A 23,300-nucleotide genomic window follows, 5' to 3' on the forward strand; every position below is an offset into this window, starting at 1 on the left:
CATATCAACAGCACACAGGCGCAGCAAAAGAGTAGCGTGTACAAACACATTCACACACTTTTATTAACGGCTGTATTGACAGTGGGTTTGTGGAAAAAATTATTCAGTAGTAGTTTTTCTGTGTTGCAAAATAAAGGCTAGCAGGCTAATATTAAGAGCAATACAGGTTTACAGATACCTCTGTATTTTGGGCCGTTATGAAATAGAGAAATGAGCTACATTTAGCTCCACATCTCCCTCTCCAGGCAAAAACATGGATAGCATGGAATTTGATTTACTTGGGTTTGTCTGTGTGATTTGGGTAAATGCAGAAAGATGAGCAAAGATGAGCACTGTATTGTTGATTTAAGTGCTGGAACGGCAACAATGTTGTATGGTTGCTTTAACACATAACAATAAGACAGTTGTACATCCTACACACCCTCATATATCCAACTCACAGTGAAGGTTGATGAGGCTCTTGTGTGAATTATCTAAGGTCACTGGACTCTCTGTTCTAATAGGAATGATAAAGGTTGTAATATTTTCCACTACAAGGAGCAACAAAGAGGGCACGTTGCAAATAAAAATAATAAAGGCTCTTTTAAAGGGCAAAACCTTGCTCACAGCGTGCATTTATAAAAGCCCTGCATGTCTACTTTGGTATTGGCAGTTCAAGCACACATCAGCTTAGTTTAACAGCAAGAATGTTTAAAGATGTTGAAAAAGGTGCTTCAGTGATGTTGGGAAGATGCCAGTGAAGTACACCCACGCATGCTTGAGATATCAAATAAGAATTTAAAAATGCAAAAAGTACCTGTGGACGTGCAGTATTAACACATTTAAATGTGTAATGGATGAAATCCCCAGTGATAGTTACTCTCTCCCCATTGATCAACAGTGCTGTCTGTCATGGTTCACTCATGAGGAAAGACCCAAACAGGTAGGCAGGAAGGCTACAGAAAGAAACAGCACACACACAAAAAGAAAAGAAAAGAAAACACAAAAGTACTCATAAAAGGTTGCATAAGTAATGACAACAAAGAAACATCAAGGATGTAGAAAATAGACTAATGCCACGTTATATGAGGGTACCTTAGCTGTACCTAGGACTGCGCTCTTCTGGACAGAGATCTCAGATGTTGTCCCTGGGATCTACTGGAGCCACTCGCACAGCTTGGGGGGTCACTGCACCGAGTGCTCCGATTACCACTGGGACCACTGTTACCTTCACCCTCCACATCGTCTCCAGTTCTTTTCTGAGCTTCTAGCACTTTTACAGCTTCTCGTGTTCCTTCTTCCTGATGTTGCTGTCATTCGGTATCGCTACATCTATCACTACAGCCGTCTTCCTCTGCTTGTCCACCACCATTACTATCGGTTGATTAGCCATCATCAGTTTGTCTGTCTGCATCTGGAAGTCCCACAGGATCTTAGCTCGGTCATTCTCTACCACCCTAGGACGCATCTCCTATTTTGCCATCGGATCTTCCAGGCTATGCTTGGCACAGATGTTCCTGTATACAATACGAGCACTTGGTTATGGCGTTCCATGTATGCCCTGCCTGCTAGCATCTTGCACCCTTTTCTTATATGCTGGATTGTCTCGGGGCGTCTTTACACAGCCCCTGCACCAGTGGTCTTGCCTGATGTGATAGACCCCAGCCTCTATGGATCTTGTGCTCAGAGCTTGTTCCTGCGCTGCCATGATTAGTGCCTCTGTGCTGTCTTTCAGTCCAGCTTTGTCCAGCCACTGGTCGGACTTCTGGATGTTAGCCACTTCCTCTATCTGCCAATGATACACACCGTGCAGGGGCCTTGCTCCTCTTCTTTCTTGTGTTTCTGCTGTCTGAGCTATTCACCAAAAATGCGGTCGGTTGTGGCCATCTTTCTGATGTACTCACTGATGTTTGTTGTCTCATCCTGGACAGTGGTTCTGACACTCACTAGTCCCTGGCCTTCTTCTTTTCTCAGGCTGCTGGATTTGGTGTGAAACACTCCATGCATGGTGGTTCATCTGAATCTTTGATATAACGCAGCAACAATATAAAGGGAAAACAAACATAATGACTTAGTTGGTGGTAGAGTGGGTATAACTTTTCGCACTTTTACCAGAGGTGAAGAAAGACACAACCACAGACAGACAGGAACTAAGAGGGCAAAAAAAAAAAAGTCATGGGAGAAACACCACAAGAATAAGTCAAAAAGTAGTTATAATACAGCACCGGCTTCTAATGGCAAATCTAGAATTAACTCACACACATGATCCGTGTCTACAAAAATCATTACACGAGGAGTGATTTAAACTGTTGGCTTTGATTTTGAAAAAAAAAAACAAACTTCAAACAGGATGTAGCAGGGCATGGAAAAAGCCACAATTTTAGAGAAGCTTTACCATAAGTACTGGTCCCAAAAGGGAATTGATCAGAATTGGCAGAAAACTGTATATCCAACAGTAACTTCTGGCTTTAGAAAAATGGATAATCCCGTATTTCCCTCTGCACTGTGTCCTCTGCTTCTCTGATGTGTTTGTGTTTTCTTTTAAATACAAATCATCGCATGCAGTTTTGTGTGTATCATAGTGTGCTTGTGATACACAAAAAACAGTTTTTTCCCCCTGTTTTTTTTCCTACTGCCTCTATCTCCACAGGGAAAACAGACTAGTCTGATCTTTGAAGCCAAAAACAATATTTTATTGAAAACATCAGGCAGATTTAATAATTTGGTCCAGAGGAAGAGAAAAAAAAAACACTGGGTGTTTATGATGCAATTTGATAGAAGTCTGGGTCAGAAGGAAATAGATGAAATCTTGTATACTGGGAGTTAAAGCAGTATATTATGTGCTGTTTATGATTATGTTGGGGTCCTAGGTAATTCAGAAGGTAATTAATTCAGTGCTCAGTTAAGTCAGATTTTGTAATGATATGGGATATCATGCTGAAGCAATCATATAAGCCTTGTGTTTGTCATTTTTCACATTATGCATCATGCACTTGGGGGTGAACTGCAGATTGTAAACTATACATTCTAGAGAAATTTGATCAAGGGTTTTTTGGCGATTAGCAGGAATATGGAATGGGAACCGTCAAAACATAAGACATAAAAGTTAGATGAGCCAAATGTGTAGCTGAAATGTGAATATGCCTGATTGGTGGTTTACAAGAAGGTTTTTTAATTGGGACATTCTGGTTGGTCACCCATAGATTAGTTAGTCGAAATCCTTATTTTGCTTAATTGACTCTTTTTAATTTCCAGAAATAGATTAGAGTGCAATATTCATGATGCTCAGTACTAACTGCACCCAGTGTACAAAAAAAGATGTTCAGTAAATGTTTGGAACAAAATGAAAAAAAATAAAATTTTGTGGAAATAAAAAATAAACGTAGGAAAACTTAGGTGAAGCTGAACTTGTCGAACTCTTAAGCACCTCCATGTGTTGACAAAAATCAGGTAGATGAACAGGCTTTTCGTTTTTATGGTTGGTCTCCGTAAAGACAAAAAGCCTGTTTACTTTTAAGGTGAGACTAGAAGACTATTTTCTTGTTTTATTGCTCATTACACAAGTATTTAAGGGACACACTATTTTGTGAATTGTACTTTTCTTTCGGGTGAACTTTCAAGAAATTGAGCTGCGTTTAAGAAAGGAAACCTTTGTGTGGCCAATTACATTTTTACAGCTTGACATATATATATATATATATATATATATATATATATATATATATATATATATATATATATATATATATATATATATATATATAATGAAAGAAGTTTGTTCTCTTTTATGTTTGATGAAGTGTGTCACTATTACAACTGTGTATTCTGGCATTGCGTGTGAGTCCATCTGGGCTGGAAATAAGCTACCAAAGTGCTGGAACTACCGTAGTGCACCAGAGATAATGATCATTTTGTTCAAAACAATAACTTAACACACTGTTAAATAAAGGTGGTTAAAACACTGCAAGCTTACAGTTTATTTTGAATATTTAAAAGAATGTGAAAAAACACTGAAATCTAGCTCCATTCTGATGTGGCTCTGTTAAACAACCAGCCTTTTTGGATTTCAATGATATCAGTGATACTTACATTGCAGTGTTTGGATAAATCCAAGCATGTGATTGATGAATCGCTAAGTTTTTGTTCTTACTGAGGAATTAACCAGTCTTATGTTTCAGATTTCTGTGTAACTAACTGTTTGGTGTGTTTCTGTGTGTTTTTGTTTGTGTACATTACAGCTAGCCACATGGGACCCAGTTCATGGATTGAATGGCACTCTGACAGACAGAAAATTGGAAAACAACATGAGGGGAGTTGTGCTACGAGTTGTCACTGTTCTGGTGAGTTTAACTGGTCAGTTTGTTAATCTGTGCGTGTGTCTGTTCTTCGATTATGACAAGATTTCCAATTGTCCAAAGACAAAGAAGACCGATTTCAGTCTTTATACAACTTTTCTATTTTGTTCATCTTGAAGAATCAGGAGAGACTGTATTAATTTGGCATTTCAAACTTTTGCTCCTTTATAAATCTGTCCTTTTGTCTATTTTTGTGCCAATCATTCCACTTTATATATATGGGAATGGATCTAGGGACAGCTTAAGAGCTTATGTGAGGGCATGAAAAAAAAACAGTTTATCAGACAGTGTTAGGAGTAAAGATGGGGATCATAAAAGCCGAAGAATACCTACCACGGTGAGCTCACTAATGGACCAAGCTATCATAATTTCATTAGCCTTCATTTTGACATTTGACAACTGTGATGGAGTCTTGATGGTGGTGGGACTCTGGCTTTCCAGCTCTATCTGCCTCGCCCGCAGCATCGATTTGAGTATATCCCTTGAGTGCTTTAAAGATTCACAGCTATAAATTCTTCATATCCCCCCTTTGAAGTGAGAAACAGAGGGAAAAAAGCGATAATGCTAGACATCTTTGTGGCTATCCCTTTTTACTGATCTTTTCATACATTTTTTTCAGTCTTTGATTTTCATCATCCTTAAAGGCAAAAAGGATATGGGCTGTGAATATTGTCCCTCTTCTCATTTTTGGGAAGGAGTATCTCTAGTAATGTGAGAAGGTGTATTGTTTGCACACTTTTAAGTTTGTGTTGCTCTTCCTGTTCTGTAGCTCTGCCTGTGTAAAAATGTTTATGTTTTACCCAAAATGCCTCATCCCCCTTGTCGGCCTACTAGCAGAAAAGCCTAGAAAGGGTGTGAAATGTCCATGTGCATTCCCAGATCTTTCCATGTGTAAATTGTTGCGGTTATGACCCATAAGTGTGCAGGCACTTACGGATGGGAGGAAAAGCCATGTACAGTAGTTTAGTATTAAATGTACTGCATGGGTTTTGTTCAGTAAGACTGGAGAAGAGCTACTATATTAAATACTATATAGTATATTAAAGTCTGGCATATTTCAATCTGCATTTAACACTGATGCTCACTGGGGAAACACAAAGACATTAGACATTATTAGAAAACTTCAGACACTTGTACCTCCTGCTATCCATGCACAGAAGGATCTTGCAGGAACGGTGATGCTATTTGGTCAGTAGGATTTCATAACCTGCTCTACAGCACGTTAGTTTTGCAACATATGTTAGAAGTAAGAAGTGACCCAATTTCAGGGTACTGAAAACTCGGGTTAACAGTGAAGTTAGCTGGATAAGAATAAATCCTGCTTTATAATATAGAGTCAGGAGTAGAAAAACTTTTGGGCACAAGTGACACAATTAGCCAAAAACGATGTTTTAAAACTAAAAAATATAGTTTAAGCGCTTTAAGCAGTTATCAAAATGTGGTTTTCTTTATACTATATGTAAGACTATATAGTTAGCTGGCCTAACAATCTAAAATTACTGTCTTATATATGTTTCTAAATTAAATTGTTTAATATCAGCATGGCTTTCTTCTTTTCATCATATGTAGTGGTCTTGTCCTTTTTTATGCGAGGGTGCACATTTCTCTGATTTAAGTAGCAAGCTGTGGATTTAGCTACAGTAGCCCAAATATGCAGCCAAAGGCAAAATATGTCCCTTTTTAACTTGAGTTCATATTTTTGGAGATAATGAAGAGAGCTCACAATGTTCTCTCTGAATAAAAAGTAAAGTTTTACTTTGAGGGAAGATAAGGCACACAGTAACCACAAGTGTAATTAATGCCACATTTGTTTTGCAAGGTGGCTAATGATATCGATCACTGAAGATTGATGAATTAGCAATCAAATTAAATGATGTTTACAATTTGACAGTTGTTCCTTTACTTTCATTTGATAGTCCATCTAACAATAAAATGTATTTTAAAGGGACCATCTGTAGGATTCAGTCTAATGATGAGGTTGGAGATTGCAACCAACTGCTTACCCATCTTTTTCCGAGTGCTTAGAAGAGCCTTAAGTGAATGCAAACTCAAAATGTAAAAGCCTGCTGATAGAGCCTGTTTGGTTTTTCTGTTCTTGGAGAATAAATATGGTCGACCATGGAGAATGTGACAGTGCTCTATCGATACAGATGATTGTCTATACACTAATGAAAACATAATTATTAAAAATTCCTATATAAAAAAAGAGCTCTCTAAAGAAAAAAAACTTGTCCACTGTCTTGTACACTAAATATGAATTTAGTGTACATTTTTCTTTGCGTCTCAATTTGAATTGCTTTTCTGTTGTTCTGAACTTTATATCGTCTTTCTTTACCAAACTGAAACTGAGAGAAAAATCATTATCACACAATATAAAATCTAATCTACTGCAGGCGCTGTCTGGGCCTTTCAAAATAGATTTTACTTTTACGGTACACATAGATTTCTCAGAGTGTTTTGGAAATGATCACAGTGGCACAACTTACCACATGACTCTGTCAAAACTAGCATTCCCTAGAGGGAACTTCAAGTGGTATTACTTAGTTTTTGTGGAGGGAGCAATTCCTGTTTCTGGTATTTTTTTTCCAAAAAGAATAAGAGGAACATTTCCAGTTACAGGAATTAGTCTTGAGGAAAGTTAGGGGAAATGGTGGAAATGAGACATGGGAACAGTAACTTCAAGGGACGTGAGATTATATACTGCATGGTGACAAGTGGGAGTATTGTAGCTTGATGGATGTGGGAAGATGAGGTATTCTAGACATATGTTCAGGGAAAACTAGAATCTACAGACATTGCACCCAGGAAAGATGCAAAGTGTTATATGTCAGCTGGTAAGTGGCAAGAGAAACAAAGGGGCTGTAAGGAAAAAAGCAGAGAAAGAAAAGCAACTCGAGAAATACAGCCCAACAGTTTAAAATCAGACTAAACAGCGCAATGTTCAGATGGTTACATGACTCTTTGTTGACTTTTAGATAGTCTCATTATTTTGCAAGTGAAAAAAAATATCAGTTGCATACCCACAAGTGTATTAATTCTCTCAGAGCTAAGATAAGATGAGATAAGATAAGATAAAACACAGTCATGACTAAAAGAAAGTACACACTTTCACAAGTACACCTCATGATTCAATAGCTTTTTCTTCACATTATTGTGGAGGATTTCTGGTGGACACCTTCTTTAGATCCTTGAGGTTTGCAGGCATTCATTTATGCACAGCACTCTTGAGGTTGTGCCACAGCATTTCAATTGGGTTGAAGTGTAGACTTTGGGTGATTGCAATATTTTGATTTTTTTCCAACATGGCCTCATATTTGGTTCTAGAATACTTTGATTATGATCACTGTAGAAGAAGCCCAAATCTTCCCCCCTTCGCCTCTGTGCTTGACAGGTGTTATGAGCTGTTTGTGCTGATATGTCGTGTTTGGTTTTCACCAAATGCCCAAACATCTGCACTTTGGTCTCATCTGTGTAATGAACAATATTCCCGAAGTTTTGTGGTTTGAATGTATCTCTGTAAACCAAACCTGTGCTGCCATTGCAGCCCTTTCCAAACAAGCCATACTTATTCAGTATTTTTCTTTTTCTATGACCTTACGTTTGTAACACGTTAACTGCATTACTAGTAGCATCGCATAGTCCGACCTTAGGCTCCACTCCATATCTACTCATTGGAAGATTAGCATCTGTCTTGAAAGTTTTCCACTTGTGAATAATTCTTCTTACTATAGAATAATAGATGTGAAATTGTTTGGATCATATAACCTTTCCCAGATTGATGGGCAGCAAGAATTACTTCTCTAAAACTATTGCTGATGCCTTTCTTCTTTGCTATTTTGTTAACACAGATCTGCAAAACTTCTGCTTTATAGAGGTCCTCACACCTGTTGTTGGCCAATTAATCAAGTGCTTATAGTGAAATGGCTAACGTTAATATGCATGCCATTTGTGATAACTCTTTGATACTTTAATGTACTTTAATACATTAATGCTATGGAAAAAAAAGTTAAGCTTAAAAAACGTTAACTGCTGGTGTTATGTGTTTTCCACACCTACTCTGTCTTTCACACATAATGTAGTTTAAAAGTTATATAGTGTAATTAACTGTAGATCAGGAAATTTGTACTATTACTTTGCCTTGATTGTCCTGCAGAACAATGCCAACCAGCTTTTCTCCACCATGTCTATTTGTTTATAAAGGTTTACAGAACCCCCCAAATAAGGAAGCAATCAGTGTCAGTTGAGGGGAAAATCAGTATGTATGGCTGTTTTTATTAGTGGGTGTTCCCACCTGAATTGATGGATGCTTGTGGTAAGAGAGGGACTTGGTATGCATGTCCACTCACTGTCTAATAGTTTATTGAACTGCAGCTGCTAGCAAGGATTTGAAAATGCCAAGTTAATGTGTAGAATGCCCTGTGTGTATATGTTTCTGTTGGAATGTCTGTGCTTAATGTGCACCCAATATCCTGTCAATAACACAAACAGTCTCATAAAATAAGACACATTGGTCTGCAATGTTTCACTCATCAGTAAGGATTTATTAAACAAGAATTGTGTGGTAAACGGCTAGAAGGAAAACACATAATCCAAGGTGTAGGAAATGAAAATAAGTCTCATGTTGCTTTCTATTTTTTGTATAAGCAAAGTTTCCTTGAAAATTTAAAAAAAAAACCTTGTTTTCCCTTGTGCTTTGTTCACTTAATTGCCTAAAATGACAACGCTTTTGGATGTCATTTAACCTCAACAGAGAGCCAAGTGCCAGAAATCAATATACAAGAGATTTAGGCTTCCCAATGGTATTTAAGAATGAACCGTTAAAAACAAAACTGCTGGAATTTAGGGTGCAGTTATTGATCTTCAACATTTTAATTCACTTTAAGTTGTCAGACAGGGTACCATTTCAGTAAATTAATAAATTGGTTCCATAAATGAATACAAGTATGCCGAGATGAGAACTTCAAATAATGGGGTTAATCATGATTTTCACTTGTTACAGTCAACATACACTCACTCAAAAGGTGCTTCAGCATATAATTTAAATAATGAACATATGCTGAAAGATGTCTGCTTGCTTTCATACTTTGATTTCTTCTAGAATAACACATAGGATTATTTTCACATTTGCAGCATTAATATCTCTAGTAGGTAGTAGAAAATAAACCCCAGAGAAGAGCCTACCTGTAACATATAGTTTTACCTTTTCAGGCATTGCTTGTATCATTATCTTTAAATGTAAAATGTAGATTCTCTCAGATATGCTTGCAGCCATCAAAATGATCTTTTGTGCTGCTAACATGGTTATTAGGGTAATGGGGGACTTGATGCTTGAATGAATGGTGCATTGATTGGCTGCTTGACTGACTTACTGACACGCTGACTGTTCGTTGCCTTCTAGGAGGAGCCGTTTGTAATGGTGTCAGAGAATGTTCTTGGGAAACCAAAGAAGTACCAGGGCTTTTCCATCGATGTCCTGGATGCTCTGTCAAACTACCTGGGCTTTAAGTATGAGATCTATGTTGCTCCAGACCACAAATATGGCAGCTTGCAGCCTGATGGTCAATGGAATGGACTGATGGGCGAATTAGTCTTCAAGGTAAGAAGATCACTTGCATACACAAATGCACATGAGCAAACAAATGCATATACAAATACATGTTCCCTGTTTATGCACACACTTATACTATATCACTGCAGAAGGAGGAGAAGCTTGCATGTAGACACGAATCAATTGCTGAACAGAACAGCCTCTCTTAGGTTTAGTTCACACTCGGATGGGTTCCATCATCACCCACTTGGTAACCATTGGATTTATGTCTTTAAACTTCTTTAATTTGGAATGAAACATTTAGACACTCATTCATAAAGAATTGTACTATGTAAGCTGAAGTGGATTTGGGAGGCGCAGAGATGAAATATTGTGTGATTTTGCATACTAGAGAAACACAACAACTTTATAATAATTTGACTAGCTTCAAGTATCTTCAAGTGTTATAACTGCTGGCAGACACTTGAACTGCTTCAGTGGAAAGTGGAAAAGTGGAGATGATATAGTGACACTATAAATGTGGGTTCACCAAAGATGGAGAGGCCTCTAGATTGAGGGTAGTAAATTGGCATATTTGAAAAATAACTACTTTGACCATGACTTAGCCCTACTGACATAGACTTCAGTTGACATACTTCAAAATTTACCAGTTTCATTGCTGTTTAATATTCTGTTATATCTCAAAGTGCCCTTATTATATGTGTGAGAGCAGTTTTTTTAGTTTTGTTCCTTGCAGCATATCCTAGAGAAACATAAATGGAGACCTGGCAGCTTATCTTGCGCTAGTTGTAAATGCTTGAGTTTGATAACTATTTGTCACATCATACATATATTTCATATCATACTCACACCGTCTTTTGCTGATTAAACAAAGTCACACAATAAAACCAAGCTGAACTTTTACATGCAGGAAGTCTAGAGTAGTCACATATGAATTTCTGTTTTTAATATCACTGAAATGTGATGATACTAATAATCATAAATATTTCAAATCTGAAAAACTCCTAGCACATGCAAGATTGCTGTTGCTTTGCTTGGAGTCCATCTTAAAAGACAAGGCAACACAGGAAAGTGTTTCTTGTGAACCTTGTGAAAATAACTCATGATTTGACAGGCACTTTCTGTTCCTCTGTGGCTTTGATTGTTTAAAATATTCATTGACTGTTGTTATGTGGAAGCCAATAATAAACCCTGAGCTTACCTTAGTTTCTTGCAATCAAGTCATTCTTTTATGCTTAAAATAATTTATGTTTTGCTAAAACTTTTTTTTATTACTATTTTTTTCCTATTAAATATGAGGTCTGAGCAAAGGTAGGACTAAATAAATATTTTAGGTTTTAAACTCAACATTTAAGGTGAGTTTACCTGTTTTTTCCTGTTTATTCTTTCGTGACTGCACTCACAAGTAGGGATGGGTATTGGTAAGATTTTCACGATTCCGATTCCATTTTCGATTCTGTTTAACGATTCGATTCTTTATCGATTCTCTTATCGATTCTTTTTAAAAAAGGAGAACACTAAGTTTGATTAGCTTAGAACTTTGTTTTATATCTTCTCTTTGAACAAGATAGAAATTTAGGAGTAACATGGCCTTACAAACCCAACAGTGAGATCTTAAGAGATCCAGCCTACGGCTCTTCAATGGGGTGTCACAGGGTCCCGAGGAAAAAAAATTGTAAATGTAAAATAATAAAATAAATATTCTTCTGTAGCAATAACAAAGCATAACATAAATTATTCAGTAGCAATTACACAAGAATATCCAGTAATGACCCTGCCTACAATTAAACACATTCACTTACCTAAAATTGGGGGCATCTGCTGTGGCAAATGGGTTCAAGCCAGTGTTTCCAACTTAGCGACTTTGTCGCTATATTTAGCGAGTTTTCAGACCCCTTAGCGACTTTTTTTTAGAAAAAAAGTTGCTAAAAAAAGGACGTGAAAGCGCGTATCGATTTTACTCTCAACAAGCAGTGGGTGCTGTAACGCAGTCAGTTCTTCTTTTACTGTTTTACTCTTATGCTGTTTTGTGGATCACAAGGTTTAAAACTACTTATAAACACACACACAAAGTAACTCCACCAGAGTGCCTATTTCAGGTCACTTTTGCCGGTCCAAGCCCGGGTAAAGGAGCAGGGTTGGAATTGTGACATTTAAAAAAACAATAATTGCTAAAATAAATTTAATTTGTAGTTCTAAATAAACTCTAAATGCATTTAGGACGTTTTTTACGCACTTTATGTCTCTTCCACGATGTTATTTCTCTCTCCAACAACATAGGTTACAATTAGATTAGCATGACCAATTATGCAAATTAGGCGATGACGTCATTTAGCGACTTCTAGCAACTTTTAGGACAACCAATAGCGATTTTCCTTACTGAGGAGTTGGCAACACTGGTTCAAGCCTTTTACCACAAACTCAGTCACTGCTCGGTGACATTCGTCTATCCTGGCCTGAAAGGAGACGCTACCGGTAGACTGCAGCGAGAACTGCCAGCATCTGAGCCAGCCAGACTCTGTCTGTCCGTCTCATCATGGTCACCTAAATGCACAGTAATAGCAGGTTTTGTAATAAGGCAGATTGCGCTAACATAATATGCACTGTTAGTTGATTATTTACCTGCCGCATTAACGGGAGAGGACGTGCAAACGTTACCGCTGCTGCTGGGTTGAGATTCACGAGTCCGGAGCAGAATTAAAAACATGACATTCATTTAAGGTTATCACGTGTTTTGTGAGCAAATGCTTTTGCATATTCGTAGTGTTTCCTCCCTTAAATTAAGTATCTACTTTGCAAGTATTGCAAGTTGCCCTGTTGTCATCCGTTCTCGTAAACTTTTGAGCGTTTGAGCCGCTTACGCGCCGTGTTTCCTGTCAGGTAAATGACGCTCCGCAACGCGGTGACGTCATTCGGGGCGACTGGAATCGATAAGGGAATCGTTTGCAAAAATGGCAAACAATTCCAAGGAATTGAAACAGTGGGAACTGATTCTCAACAAGAACCGGTTTTCGATACCCATCCCTACTCACAAGTGAACAATTCTTTTGAACTTCACACACTAAGGTGGAAAAGGGGAGGAAAGAGTGGAGTTAGGTCCAAAAATATTTGGTTATTAATGCAGTTTTTGTAATTTTGCCTCTGTCCACCACCGTATTAGATTTTAAACAAAGCAACCAAGATGTGATTTAATTGGGAGCTTTTATCTATAAATCGAGGGGTTTGACAAAGTTAGACGTTTGGGAATTACAACCATTTTGTTCTTTCATTATTCCATGACAATGAGCTGATAAAAGATCAGTTGTTGCAAAGTGTGGAAGTTGCATTTGGCAGCTGTTCACTGGAACTCTCAGCAAGAGGTCCAAAGAGATATTGAAGCAAGGCAAGGTGTCCATCATTAGAGTATAAAAACAAAATAAGACAACTTCGAGTAGCCAAATCGGCAATCTCTGGTACATTCTTAAAAGGAAAGCACTTACAACACCAAAAGGCCTGGAAGATCATTTATGACAACTGAAGTGAATGAATACAGAAGTCTTTCTCTGGTCATGAAAAACCACCTTCACACCGTCTTTCTAATTCATGAACACTCTTGAGGAGGTAGGCGTATCATTGCCAAAGACTACAATCAAGAGATCCCTTCATGAATGAAAATACAAGAAGGTGTAAACCACTGGTTACGCTCAAGAAGAGAAAGGGTAGATTAAACTTTGCCACAAAACATCTAAAAAAGACCTGCACAGCTCTGTAAAAAAATTCTGTGGGTCCATGAAACCAATATTAACTTAAAGCACACTGATGGAAGACAAAGCTGTGGAAACGAGATAAACAGCTCAGGATTCAAAGCTTACCACATGTATATATAGCAGCCAATGAAACAAGAGGGGTTTTTTATGTGACTGCAGAGAGGAGTAGCAGGATGAATTGTAAAGTGTACAAGGCTGTAGTCTCTGCTCAGATTCAGCCAAATGATGCAAAACTGATCAAACAGCACTTCACAGTGCAAATAGATAATGACCCAAAGCACATTGCAAAAGCAGCCCATGAGCCTCTCGAGGCAAAGCAATGAGATATTCTTCAATAGCCAAGGTCAGTTACCTGATTTCGACTAACAAAGCTTGCTTTTCAGTTTTGCTGCACTTTGATCGCATCTTGAACTGTTTGATTTTAAAAAACGTGGTTTACAGGTGTGCATCTTACCAGATCCTTTCAAATCAATACTACAGTGTTTTTCTGCCATGATCATCTCTTAATGGCAGGAAAAACTTTTTTTTCAATTTCCAGCCCAAACACGCACCATTTTTATACAGTTAGATCTAATTTAATTTTAACAACCTTTTTATGACTACGTGAAAGTGTTTGTGCAAGTTCATATTTATATCTGCATCTGCACAATACCTGCTGATGTCCTTTGATGAAATCATATTAACCTGATGCACATTTTGTTCACCCTAGGTCAAGTATATATTTTTCTTTGATTGTTGTCTTTTGTTTTCTTCAGTTGAGCAGTGTTTTCTCAGAAATTTCCGATTCCATCACTTCATTATTTTCCTTCGGCTGTGTGTCAGGCTTGAGTGATTTTGTAAGACTTGGCTCTCCTTTCCTTGACCTTGAATACTTGCAGTTTGTATTTAACATTTCTAGGCCCCTCTCCCCCAGTGGCTCACAAAATTACCGAGAAATGCTTCAAGCACAATGCATATTTATGTGTACACAGATGAGCACAAGTTGCAAATAAACTGAACATGCAAATAATTCTGTTTTCCCCATCAGTCAGCTACAAGGTTTATCTCTCCAAAACCAAATTATACCAGATAATTATTACCCAGAGTGCTTCCTGTAAGTTTTCATATTGACTGACCACATGTGTCAGCATGGCAATTCATCTCATCCTATACACACACACACACACACACACACTGTTGTATGCATATCACTGTTGTCCCAACCCACAGCCATCTTACAGGAATTCTGAAATTTTCGCCTTACGCAGTGTAAGTGACAATTTCTCCACATTTAAGCATTTTTGTTTTTTCACTGAGCTGTAAAATTTGGATGGAGGGTGGGAATTAAGTTTTTTGTTTGCTTTTGTGTGTGTATGTAAATGTGGATGTGGTCTGTGTCTATATAAGTACATAATCTGTGTGTACGGTACCTGTAGGGCTCAGCGTTTGCCTACAAATTCACCTAACTTGCTAGAGTCAGTTGTTTATGGCAACAAAGAAAATCTCATTATCGAACAAGTTCATAATATGTGCCCTCTCTCACTGTAGTATAGATTTCAAACACCAGCATGCGCTCACAGCAGCATCTTAAATCCCTATTATAGTATAAGCAGATGTCTGCAGTTGCTAGTCAAGCACTGGGGACTGAAAACGTTTTAATTATCCATCATTGTTTCTGCATTAAAGCTAAGCTCAGCCTGTTTTCCTTGGCAGACGCACTCAGTGACGGCTGTTTTTTCAACTTAAAATCTTTGCACATATTTAAAGCAGTCATTTGTTGTCTCTTAACAAGCCTTACAAGTGAAGAGAAAGGTTTTAAGTGCTTCAGAAAGCATACTGACAGAAAACAGATTAATTAATTCATTTGTAAATGATTCAAACGCCACATATTAGAATACAAGTGCAAATTGAGCCAGGGCCTATATGGATTTAAATCTCTTGCTGATATCTGTCAGATATATCTAAATTTAGTAGGGTGTTACAAGGGGGTTCATTATGACATTTTTAAAAGTACTGTAATTGTAACTACTAGTTACCATCACTGTGACATGTGTTTTCTTCCTCTATGCCAGATATTTCCAGATAACTGTTACATTTTTTTGCACGCTGTCCTTCGATTCTTTATTTTAGGTGATGAGAAGACGCAGATGGACTTTAAGGCTGTTATAAGAATCCACATTTTTCAGCTGACTTCCTCACTGACACATTTTCACAGTTTTAATACTTCAAACTTCTTTGCCTCTTGCAGCGAGCTGATGTGGGACTTTCTGCCTTGACCATCACGCCTGAGCGAGAGAGCGTTGTGGACTTCACCACACGCTACATGGATTATTCTGTGGGCGTTCTGCTGCGCAAGGCTGAGCGCACAGTGGACATGTTTGCCTGCCTGGCACCCTTCGACCTGTCACTGTGGGCGTGCATCGCAGGCACCGTGCTCCTCGTTGGCATCCTGGTGTACTTGCTCAACTGGCTCAACCCACCTCGGCTCCCCATGGGACCTGTGTCTTCAACAACGCTGTACAACTCCATGTGGTTCGTGTACGGCTCGTTTGTACAACAAGGTAAGAAAGCAGGATAGAGGGGGTGAAACACAAGTTCAGCAGCAGCAGAATAATGGTTTATTTATTTATCTATTAGTCATATTCATTAGTCATTTTGTTTTCACTTGTTGCTTAAGTTATGTTTATGCACCAAGACTGATGAGATCTGATTAGGTCATGGTTTGAGTTCATTAGACCTTTTCACAATGTTAACCAAATGTTGGAAAGTTCAAGTTTCCGTTTTATTTATTTTGACAGGGTGGCAAACCCTGTCTGCAAGAATACATTCCCAAAAACCTATCTCTTAATAATCTACAACCTTTAAAACAAATGCAACCTTTAAAACAAAGCATGTTTTTTATGCATTGGGCCGCTGTGGTCGATGAGGTCTTTCGCATGGCTTATTTGCAGGATCTATCTCACTGGTAAAACAGGGGAATAATGGTAGGGATGGGAAGCATAGATGGAAAAAATGAGCTTGTGAAAGCAATCTAATTTAAAAATAAAATAAAATAGCTCCTCTGAGTACCATAGGTGTGAACTGCCTTTTCGTGTTATAGCACAATAGTCAAATTAGAACAAAAAGGAGGAGACATTTTGTTCCACATGGATTGAAGGAAAGATAATGGCCTTATCCCGGTGATCGGTCTGAAGATTTTTCCAGAATTCATCAGGCTGTGCTCAGGTGTGAAGATCAGACAATTGACACGTGGAAAAGGATTTAAATTTCATCGGCGTAGAAACAGATGCACAGCATAAGGAGAAAATTTCAAAAGAGTTAGGAGTGTGTATTTGTGTGTGTGCATACGAATGTGTCTGTTTTCCATCTAGGGCATGTGTTTCATAAAGTATCCATATAAAGAATATAGAAGCTACTTTTGAAGATAAGCATCTTAATATTCTCAGGTTCAATCTTGGGTTTCTCGCAAAATATGTGCTATTTGCCAATGAGCACAGTGCTCTTTTGTTGTCATGCTCTGGGCCTTGCAATAGTTAATTTTTTAAGCAACATTAATTATGCAAATTTAAGGAGGAATGTTTTTTTTAACACTGCCTGTGAAACATTTCAAGCCCTGAATAAGCAACTGATGAGCATTTCGCCATTTGGTAAATAATCCTCCATCTTGTGCTGCAGCTAATGGTGGTAATGATGATGATGATGATGATACATGCTAATTGCTGTTTGATATTCACAATCATTTCTCTTTTTAGCTGTAATTAACATTTTAGTCATGGCATCGTTAGAAAGAAAAGAAGAGAGAGAAAGGATCTCATTCTTCCACAGTGGGGTTGTCCTGCACTTGTGTATGATATGGTATGTAGAAAATAAGAGAGCTTACTGAGACAGAGTGTGTCAAACGAGTGGCATGTTTTTCACTTCCCAAGAAAATGAAGGTTGTGAAGTTTGCACCACTCAGTCAGGTTGTTCATCAAACAAGTCAAGTTCATCAAAAATGACCGATTGTTCAGGAAGTCCTATTAAGCTTCACCATTCCTGATATTTTCCTCTGTCTACAGATTTTTTTCTGGACTTTTTACATGACACACACACACACACACACACACACACACACACACACACACACACACACACACACACACACACACACACAGGTACATTGAATATTCATTCAGCAGCTTTCTCACAGCACCTCTATAATGTCCCAGACCTTTGTGCTTCACCTAGAAATATTACCCCCAGGGAAAATTGATTCAGATGAAAAGACACCCACAGCAGGAGATGAGTGATGGGAGTGAATAGTCAAACTTGACGCCAGAATTTTGCTTTTGGCTCTGTCACTCACTGCAAGACGGAGCAAGGGTGAGATGAGAAACAGAGAGGTGCAAAGGGATTACACTGATTTTTACAAACCTTTCTCTTTTCTTTTCTTCTTCCCTTTGACTTTTTCTTTAGGTCGCTCCTTTTTTTTTTTTTTACTGCACACTTCCATTTTTTCATCTTTTCCCCTTCTTCCTTTCTAAGAGTCTGCCTTACAAATTCTGTTCTTCACTGTGGCTCATGTGAGCCACTAGGGCAGCAGCCAAGTGACTGTTTGTTTACAACCTCACCCAGAGGTCTCTCAGTCTGGCGTGTGTACAGAAGATGTAGTGGGGAAAAATATCTGTACTCCATTAACTATTTCTAATTGGTCTCAATGAGAGTGAAAGAGACAGAAGAAGGAAGCGTGTATAAAGACGCAAAGGGAGGGACTGCATCATATGAAATCTGCTGCTTGGTTCTTGACTTCCTAACTGCTACATCAAAGGGACAAATAAAATCATGGGATTTGGTTTTATTATGCACTAGTAATACAGTATCTTCTCAAATAAAACAGCACATCAAAGAGAGTTTTCTGCAGGAAAAAAAAGATCAGTTGTTCACAGATATAGTTTGACGATATGCTGCAGGAAGGGGAAGAAAGAGAGCAAAAAGCCATAAAGCAACAGGGAGCTATAAGGTGAATTAGTCTATGATATTAAAGATTAATAAATAAGTTACAGAATCCATCTGACAGCAGACGGTGTCTCCTTTGCTGCCAACACAAATATAATGTAAGTGTTTTAGCAGTCCTCAAGGGGGACTAAAAGTTGGAAGTGCAGGAAAATTAGTAAATTTGCAGGCGATCACACACAGTCACACACACAATAAAAAAAGATATCCAGGGTAAGAATGAAGTATGTAAGCAGTCAGCGCAGAGGAAAGGTTATATAAGAGAGGAAATGACTTAAAAGATGGGAAATGTTCCTAAGGAGATTAATTTTCAGCTTCTGCTGTGTTGCACGTTAGCCCTGGCTGAGGTGGGAAGGTCATTCCAATATTTTTCAGAACCAAGAGGATGGGGGAGGCAAGGCTGGGATGAGTGATTACCAGGTCACATTATTAGGACAGCCCAGCAGACAACATTAGCTTAGTGCAGGGCATTGACTGACTTGTATATAGGGCCTCGGACAGAACATGGCCTGGAGGGATGGGGATATGCACTAGTTTGCAGTCTTGTACACCTGGTTTTAGATCTGAAATGAGCCACTACAGGCGGGCAGCGAAGATAGAGCAGGGGGGAGGGTGACATGCAAGAACTCAGGATGATAGAAAACAATACACCCTACAGCAGTTTGGATGACATGCAGGGAGGATGGTCAGAAGAAAGTTGCAGTACATCAGACCAAAATTCTCAAAAGATTATTCGGAAGGGCCTGCTTCACTCAGCGTAACTGCAGACAACAATACGTGCTCAAAAGGGAAGAAGCTTTTGTGAGATAGACACATTTACATGTCATGGAATTAAAGTGTTTGTCATTACTGAGGATAATAATGTGGTTCTAATTATAGCCTGTAAAGAATAAACAGAATTTTCTAGGGATATTAGAGACAGAATAAATCCAAAGGCAAATTAAAGTGTTCGTTTTTCAGCATGTTTAAGTCTCTCTAAAGAATTGCATTGAATATTTAAAAAAAAAATACAGTATTGATGCAATTAATTAATAAGTGATCCCTTTCTTTGATAGCAAACCTCAAAGTGCTAAGACTAAGACAAATATAAAAAGGAGGGAGGAAGCATAAAATAGAAAGCCAAGAAATAAAATGACAGACAAAAAGCGTCTGCAACATATGTCGTTTTAGAACTGCAACAACTGCAACACTTTTTATTTTGACTGACTTTTTTTTTTCTTTTTTCATCCAAGGCTACATTCTCTCGTCGAGATGAAAGCAAAAACGGCCAGACCGAACAAATTTGCTATAAACTCTGTCGGTATTGAAATGGGTAAATGGCCGCATATCTGCTGACCTGTGCAGCAGGGAGAGAAGCTCTGTTATGCAAGTTGGACATCCTGACAAAAAGAAGCAATGAAACTGAGATAGACAGGTTACTCTGTTCCCCGTCCCGTTTCCTCTTTTAAACTTCCTGTCTCCCCGTGTCTGCCTCAAACTTCTCTCCTTTTCCTCTCTGTCCTGTCCTGACTCCCAAGTTTTGCCCGCAGAATTTGAGCTAAAGTAGAAGAGTCAAAAGCAAAACTCTGTTGTCAAATTGAATATTTGTCTTATGCAAATCTTTGTCAGCCATTCTCTCACTTTCTGGTGTCCATAATTAATGTTTAAACCAGTAGGGGAGAACAAACACCATGGAGAAACAGACTGGTATTTTGGGTTTTGTTTTTTGGTGTTGTTTGCACATATGTGTGTGTGTGTTACCTGTCAGTGTGAGTGCTGCTATAGCTCAATTACAACAGTTTTTGTGAGAAAAGCATATGCAATCACACAGATACAGCACACACTCTTACAAAATTAGTTTTCACTGTATGAAAAAATGCACGCGCACACACACAAACACACAGACACAAGCACACACAGAGTCAGGCTCATAGGCCACAATCAGTGCTTTCATCTTTCCATCTGCTTCTCCAAACATCTCTCTCTTCCTCTCTGTGCTTCTCCCTTTTCCCACCAACCCCTGCTGTGTATCTATCTGTATGTGACTATGTGTGTGAAGGAGAGAGAGCTTTGTTGGAGAACCATATACTGTACTGTATGAAAAAAAAAATCTGTTTCCCTACTCTCTCCGTTTGCATTTCAACCCAGCATCCCCCAGTTCTCTCCATTCCCCAAATCTCTGTACTCACTGCTGAGTTTTCTCAGTGTGAGTGCGTTCACAGTCTGCACTCCTCATTCTGTCTCTTGGTTCCTCTATGTGTCTCTCCCTCAATCATTATCTCTGTTTCTGCTGTGCCATACTGCTGGGAAGCCAACGTTATCATCATTTTCCTGCTCTCTCCTTCTCCTTTCCTCTCTTTCTCTCTTTATGACTCCCTCTAATCCATTATCCCTCTCTAACGACTCTTTTGTGCTTCTGTAAAGTGGACCCAACTTTAGGACATCCACCCCTCCTGACTTCAACCCTCTATCTCCATCTTTCCTCCCTCTGTTCCTTTTTCCCGTCTCCCTCAAAGTGTCTCTCCTGCAACAAAGATGCGCCATAGTGAGAAGAGACCGTCTCTCAGCAGTTCCATTAAATGCATCTCTCTCTCGCTCTCTTCCACTCTGTGCACTTTTGTTCTGTTCCTGTTTCTGTCACAATTGCTTCCTGTCCTTCTCCCCTTTTTTCTCCATTCAGCAGCAATCTCTCTTGGCCCCCTCTGTCCACTTCTTTCTTTCTGCTCATGTATGATTACATCCAGCTGGTGCAATCTCATCCTAAAAGCAGGTTTGAATAGGATGTGTACCTTCTGTCCTCTTCACATCTGTCTTCCCCTCGTTCCTTCAGTGGGCAAAAAGTTATTTAAGTACATTTACTCAAGTATGTACTTCAGTATGAGGGTCCTAGATTCTGCCAGTGAAAATTCCCCGTACTGAGTTCTCATGAATACATTTGTCTGAAAGTGTTTCTGTACTTAGTAAATTTCTGTTCTTACAAATCGATCCAGTCTTACGTTGCCATCAAGTACTTATAGGGTGTTTTTTATTGCTACTTTTACGTAAATCTGCTTGACTATTAAGGGCCAGTGAGCCAAACTGTCAAGGAAAGCTCAGAAAATGAGATTTTAGCTGACATTTTCCTGTCACAGACAAACTCAGAGACAAACTGTGAGACGCAAATCCCTGATCATAGCTCAGTATTTGCAGTATCTGATTAGATTTCTTTCTTAGGGCAGTACAGAGAAACCGGTGTTGATGTTTGCATCTGTATTTGTTGAGGAAACAAAATGATGAAATATGTGAACCTGAATTTTTAAAAAAAAAAGTCAAAATAGGTATAAAAACTTTTATTTGTTTAATTTCACTTTTACTCTTATGATATTAAAGTGTTAATGTAAATATTCCTCAATAAACATGCAAATTATAATAAATAATAACAGCTAAAAGTAACATTGGTTTATAGATGTCCTAAACTCAGTTATAAGCATCCATAATTATAAATATCACTAAATAAAAAATAATGTTGAAACTAATTTTCAGTCACTGCTTTCTTTCTCAAGTGAAATATCTGCAATCGTGTGATGCGGACAGATGTTTGAGGGTTGAGTAAAGCGTGTGGCTGAGCTAGCTAGTTAACAAAATTTTTCATCATCCTCATGGTCATCAACAATGTCTATTTCCACATATAAAGGTGCGCTGGTCACACCTTTTTAATACCAGCTTGAGGACGCCTTCAAATTCTTTGAGATGTAGATTCAGCAAGTAACTGGAGACATTCCTTAGATATTTTGCTCCATATTGGCATGATAACATCACATAATTGGTGGAGATTTGTAGGCCGGGTATGTCTGTGTTTTCACGCTTTTTACGGCAAATTCTGACTCAACCATCTGAATCCCACAGCACATGTGTACAGCCTCAGTTTCCTGTTATTAGCTACCGGGAGTGGAGCCCGATTTAGTGTGATGCATCCCCTCTGCATTAAGGTTCAAGATGTTCTGCTGCATACCTTGGTTATAACAAGTGATTAAGTTACTGTTGTCTTCCTGAGCTTGTTTAGTATTTTCACCCAGAGGACTGCTGAATGCTAGAGATTTCCTCTTTGTCCAATCAGACTCTGTAAACCTTAGAGATTCCTGTGCAGGGAAATCCCAGCAGCTCAGTATTTTCTGAAATATGTAGACCAGCCCATCTGATGCCAACAACCACATTCAAAGTCACTTAAATCACCTTTTTTCTCCATTCTGGTGCTCAGTTGGAACTTTATCCAAATTTCTATATGCCTGAATGCATTTGCTGCCATATGACTCGCTGATTAGATGATTACCTTTATTAGCAGTAGAACAGGTGTCCCTAATAAAGTGTCTGGTGAGAGTATATTTGTAGAAAGCCACTGTTTGTGAGAATTTTCACTTCTTGTGTGATACTGTATTAGTATAGACTTCAGATGTTGGTTAAATACGATTTATATTCTTGTAAATGCAGCAGTGTCGTTGCCTTTATGCAGATTTCCTGTCTGAATATCAAGATGTAGTTTCACCAGATATGAGGATGTCTTGAAGTCTGGCATTTAGTGAAACAGTTGTTTCTATACATAGAGGGAGATGGTAATTCTGTGCAGTTGTCACTTTGACCAGCTCCTCATTATGATTCTTCTTGTCTGGATTAGCTCTTGCTTTTAATTTATATCAAGACTTTACAATTTATCCTATTGTAAAGTGTCCTTGGGTGACTTGAAAG

At 38.4% G+C, this 23,300-nt stretch overlaps 1 protein-coding gene across 2 annotated transcripts in view; it reads left to right on the plus strand.

The window, feature by feature from the left end:
• grid2 (glutamate receptor, ionotropic, delta 2) overlaps window positions 1-23,300 on the plus strand; it is a 548,182-nt gene that overhangs the window by 435,598 nt on the left and 89,284 nt on the right. For both annotated transcript variants that reach the window (XR_013912448.1, XM_026188535.2), the window contains exons 9-11: window positions 4,218-4,319; window positions 9,733-9,930; window positions 15,856-16,168. Coding sequence is in view for 1 of the 2 variants with exons in the window: in XM_026188535.2 (XP_026044320.2) it covers window positions 4,218-4,319; window positions 9,733-9,930; window positions 15,856-16,168 (613 nt within the window). In the remaining variant the exon portion in view is untranslated. The remainder of the gene's footprint in view (window positions 1-4,217; window positions 4,320-9,732; window positions 9,931-15,855; window positions 16,169-23,300) is intronic.

This window comes from Astatotilapia calliptera, chromosome 12 (genome assembly GCF_964374335.1).
Source record: "Astatotilapia calliptera chromosome 12, fAstCal68.1, whole genome shotgun sequence".
NCBI classification, from domain to species: domain Eukaryota; kingdom Metazoa; phylum Chordata; class Actinopteri; order Cichliformes; family Cichlidae; genus Astatotilapia; species Astatotilapia calliptera.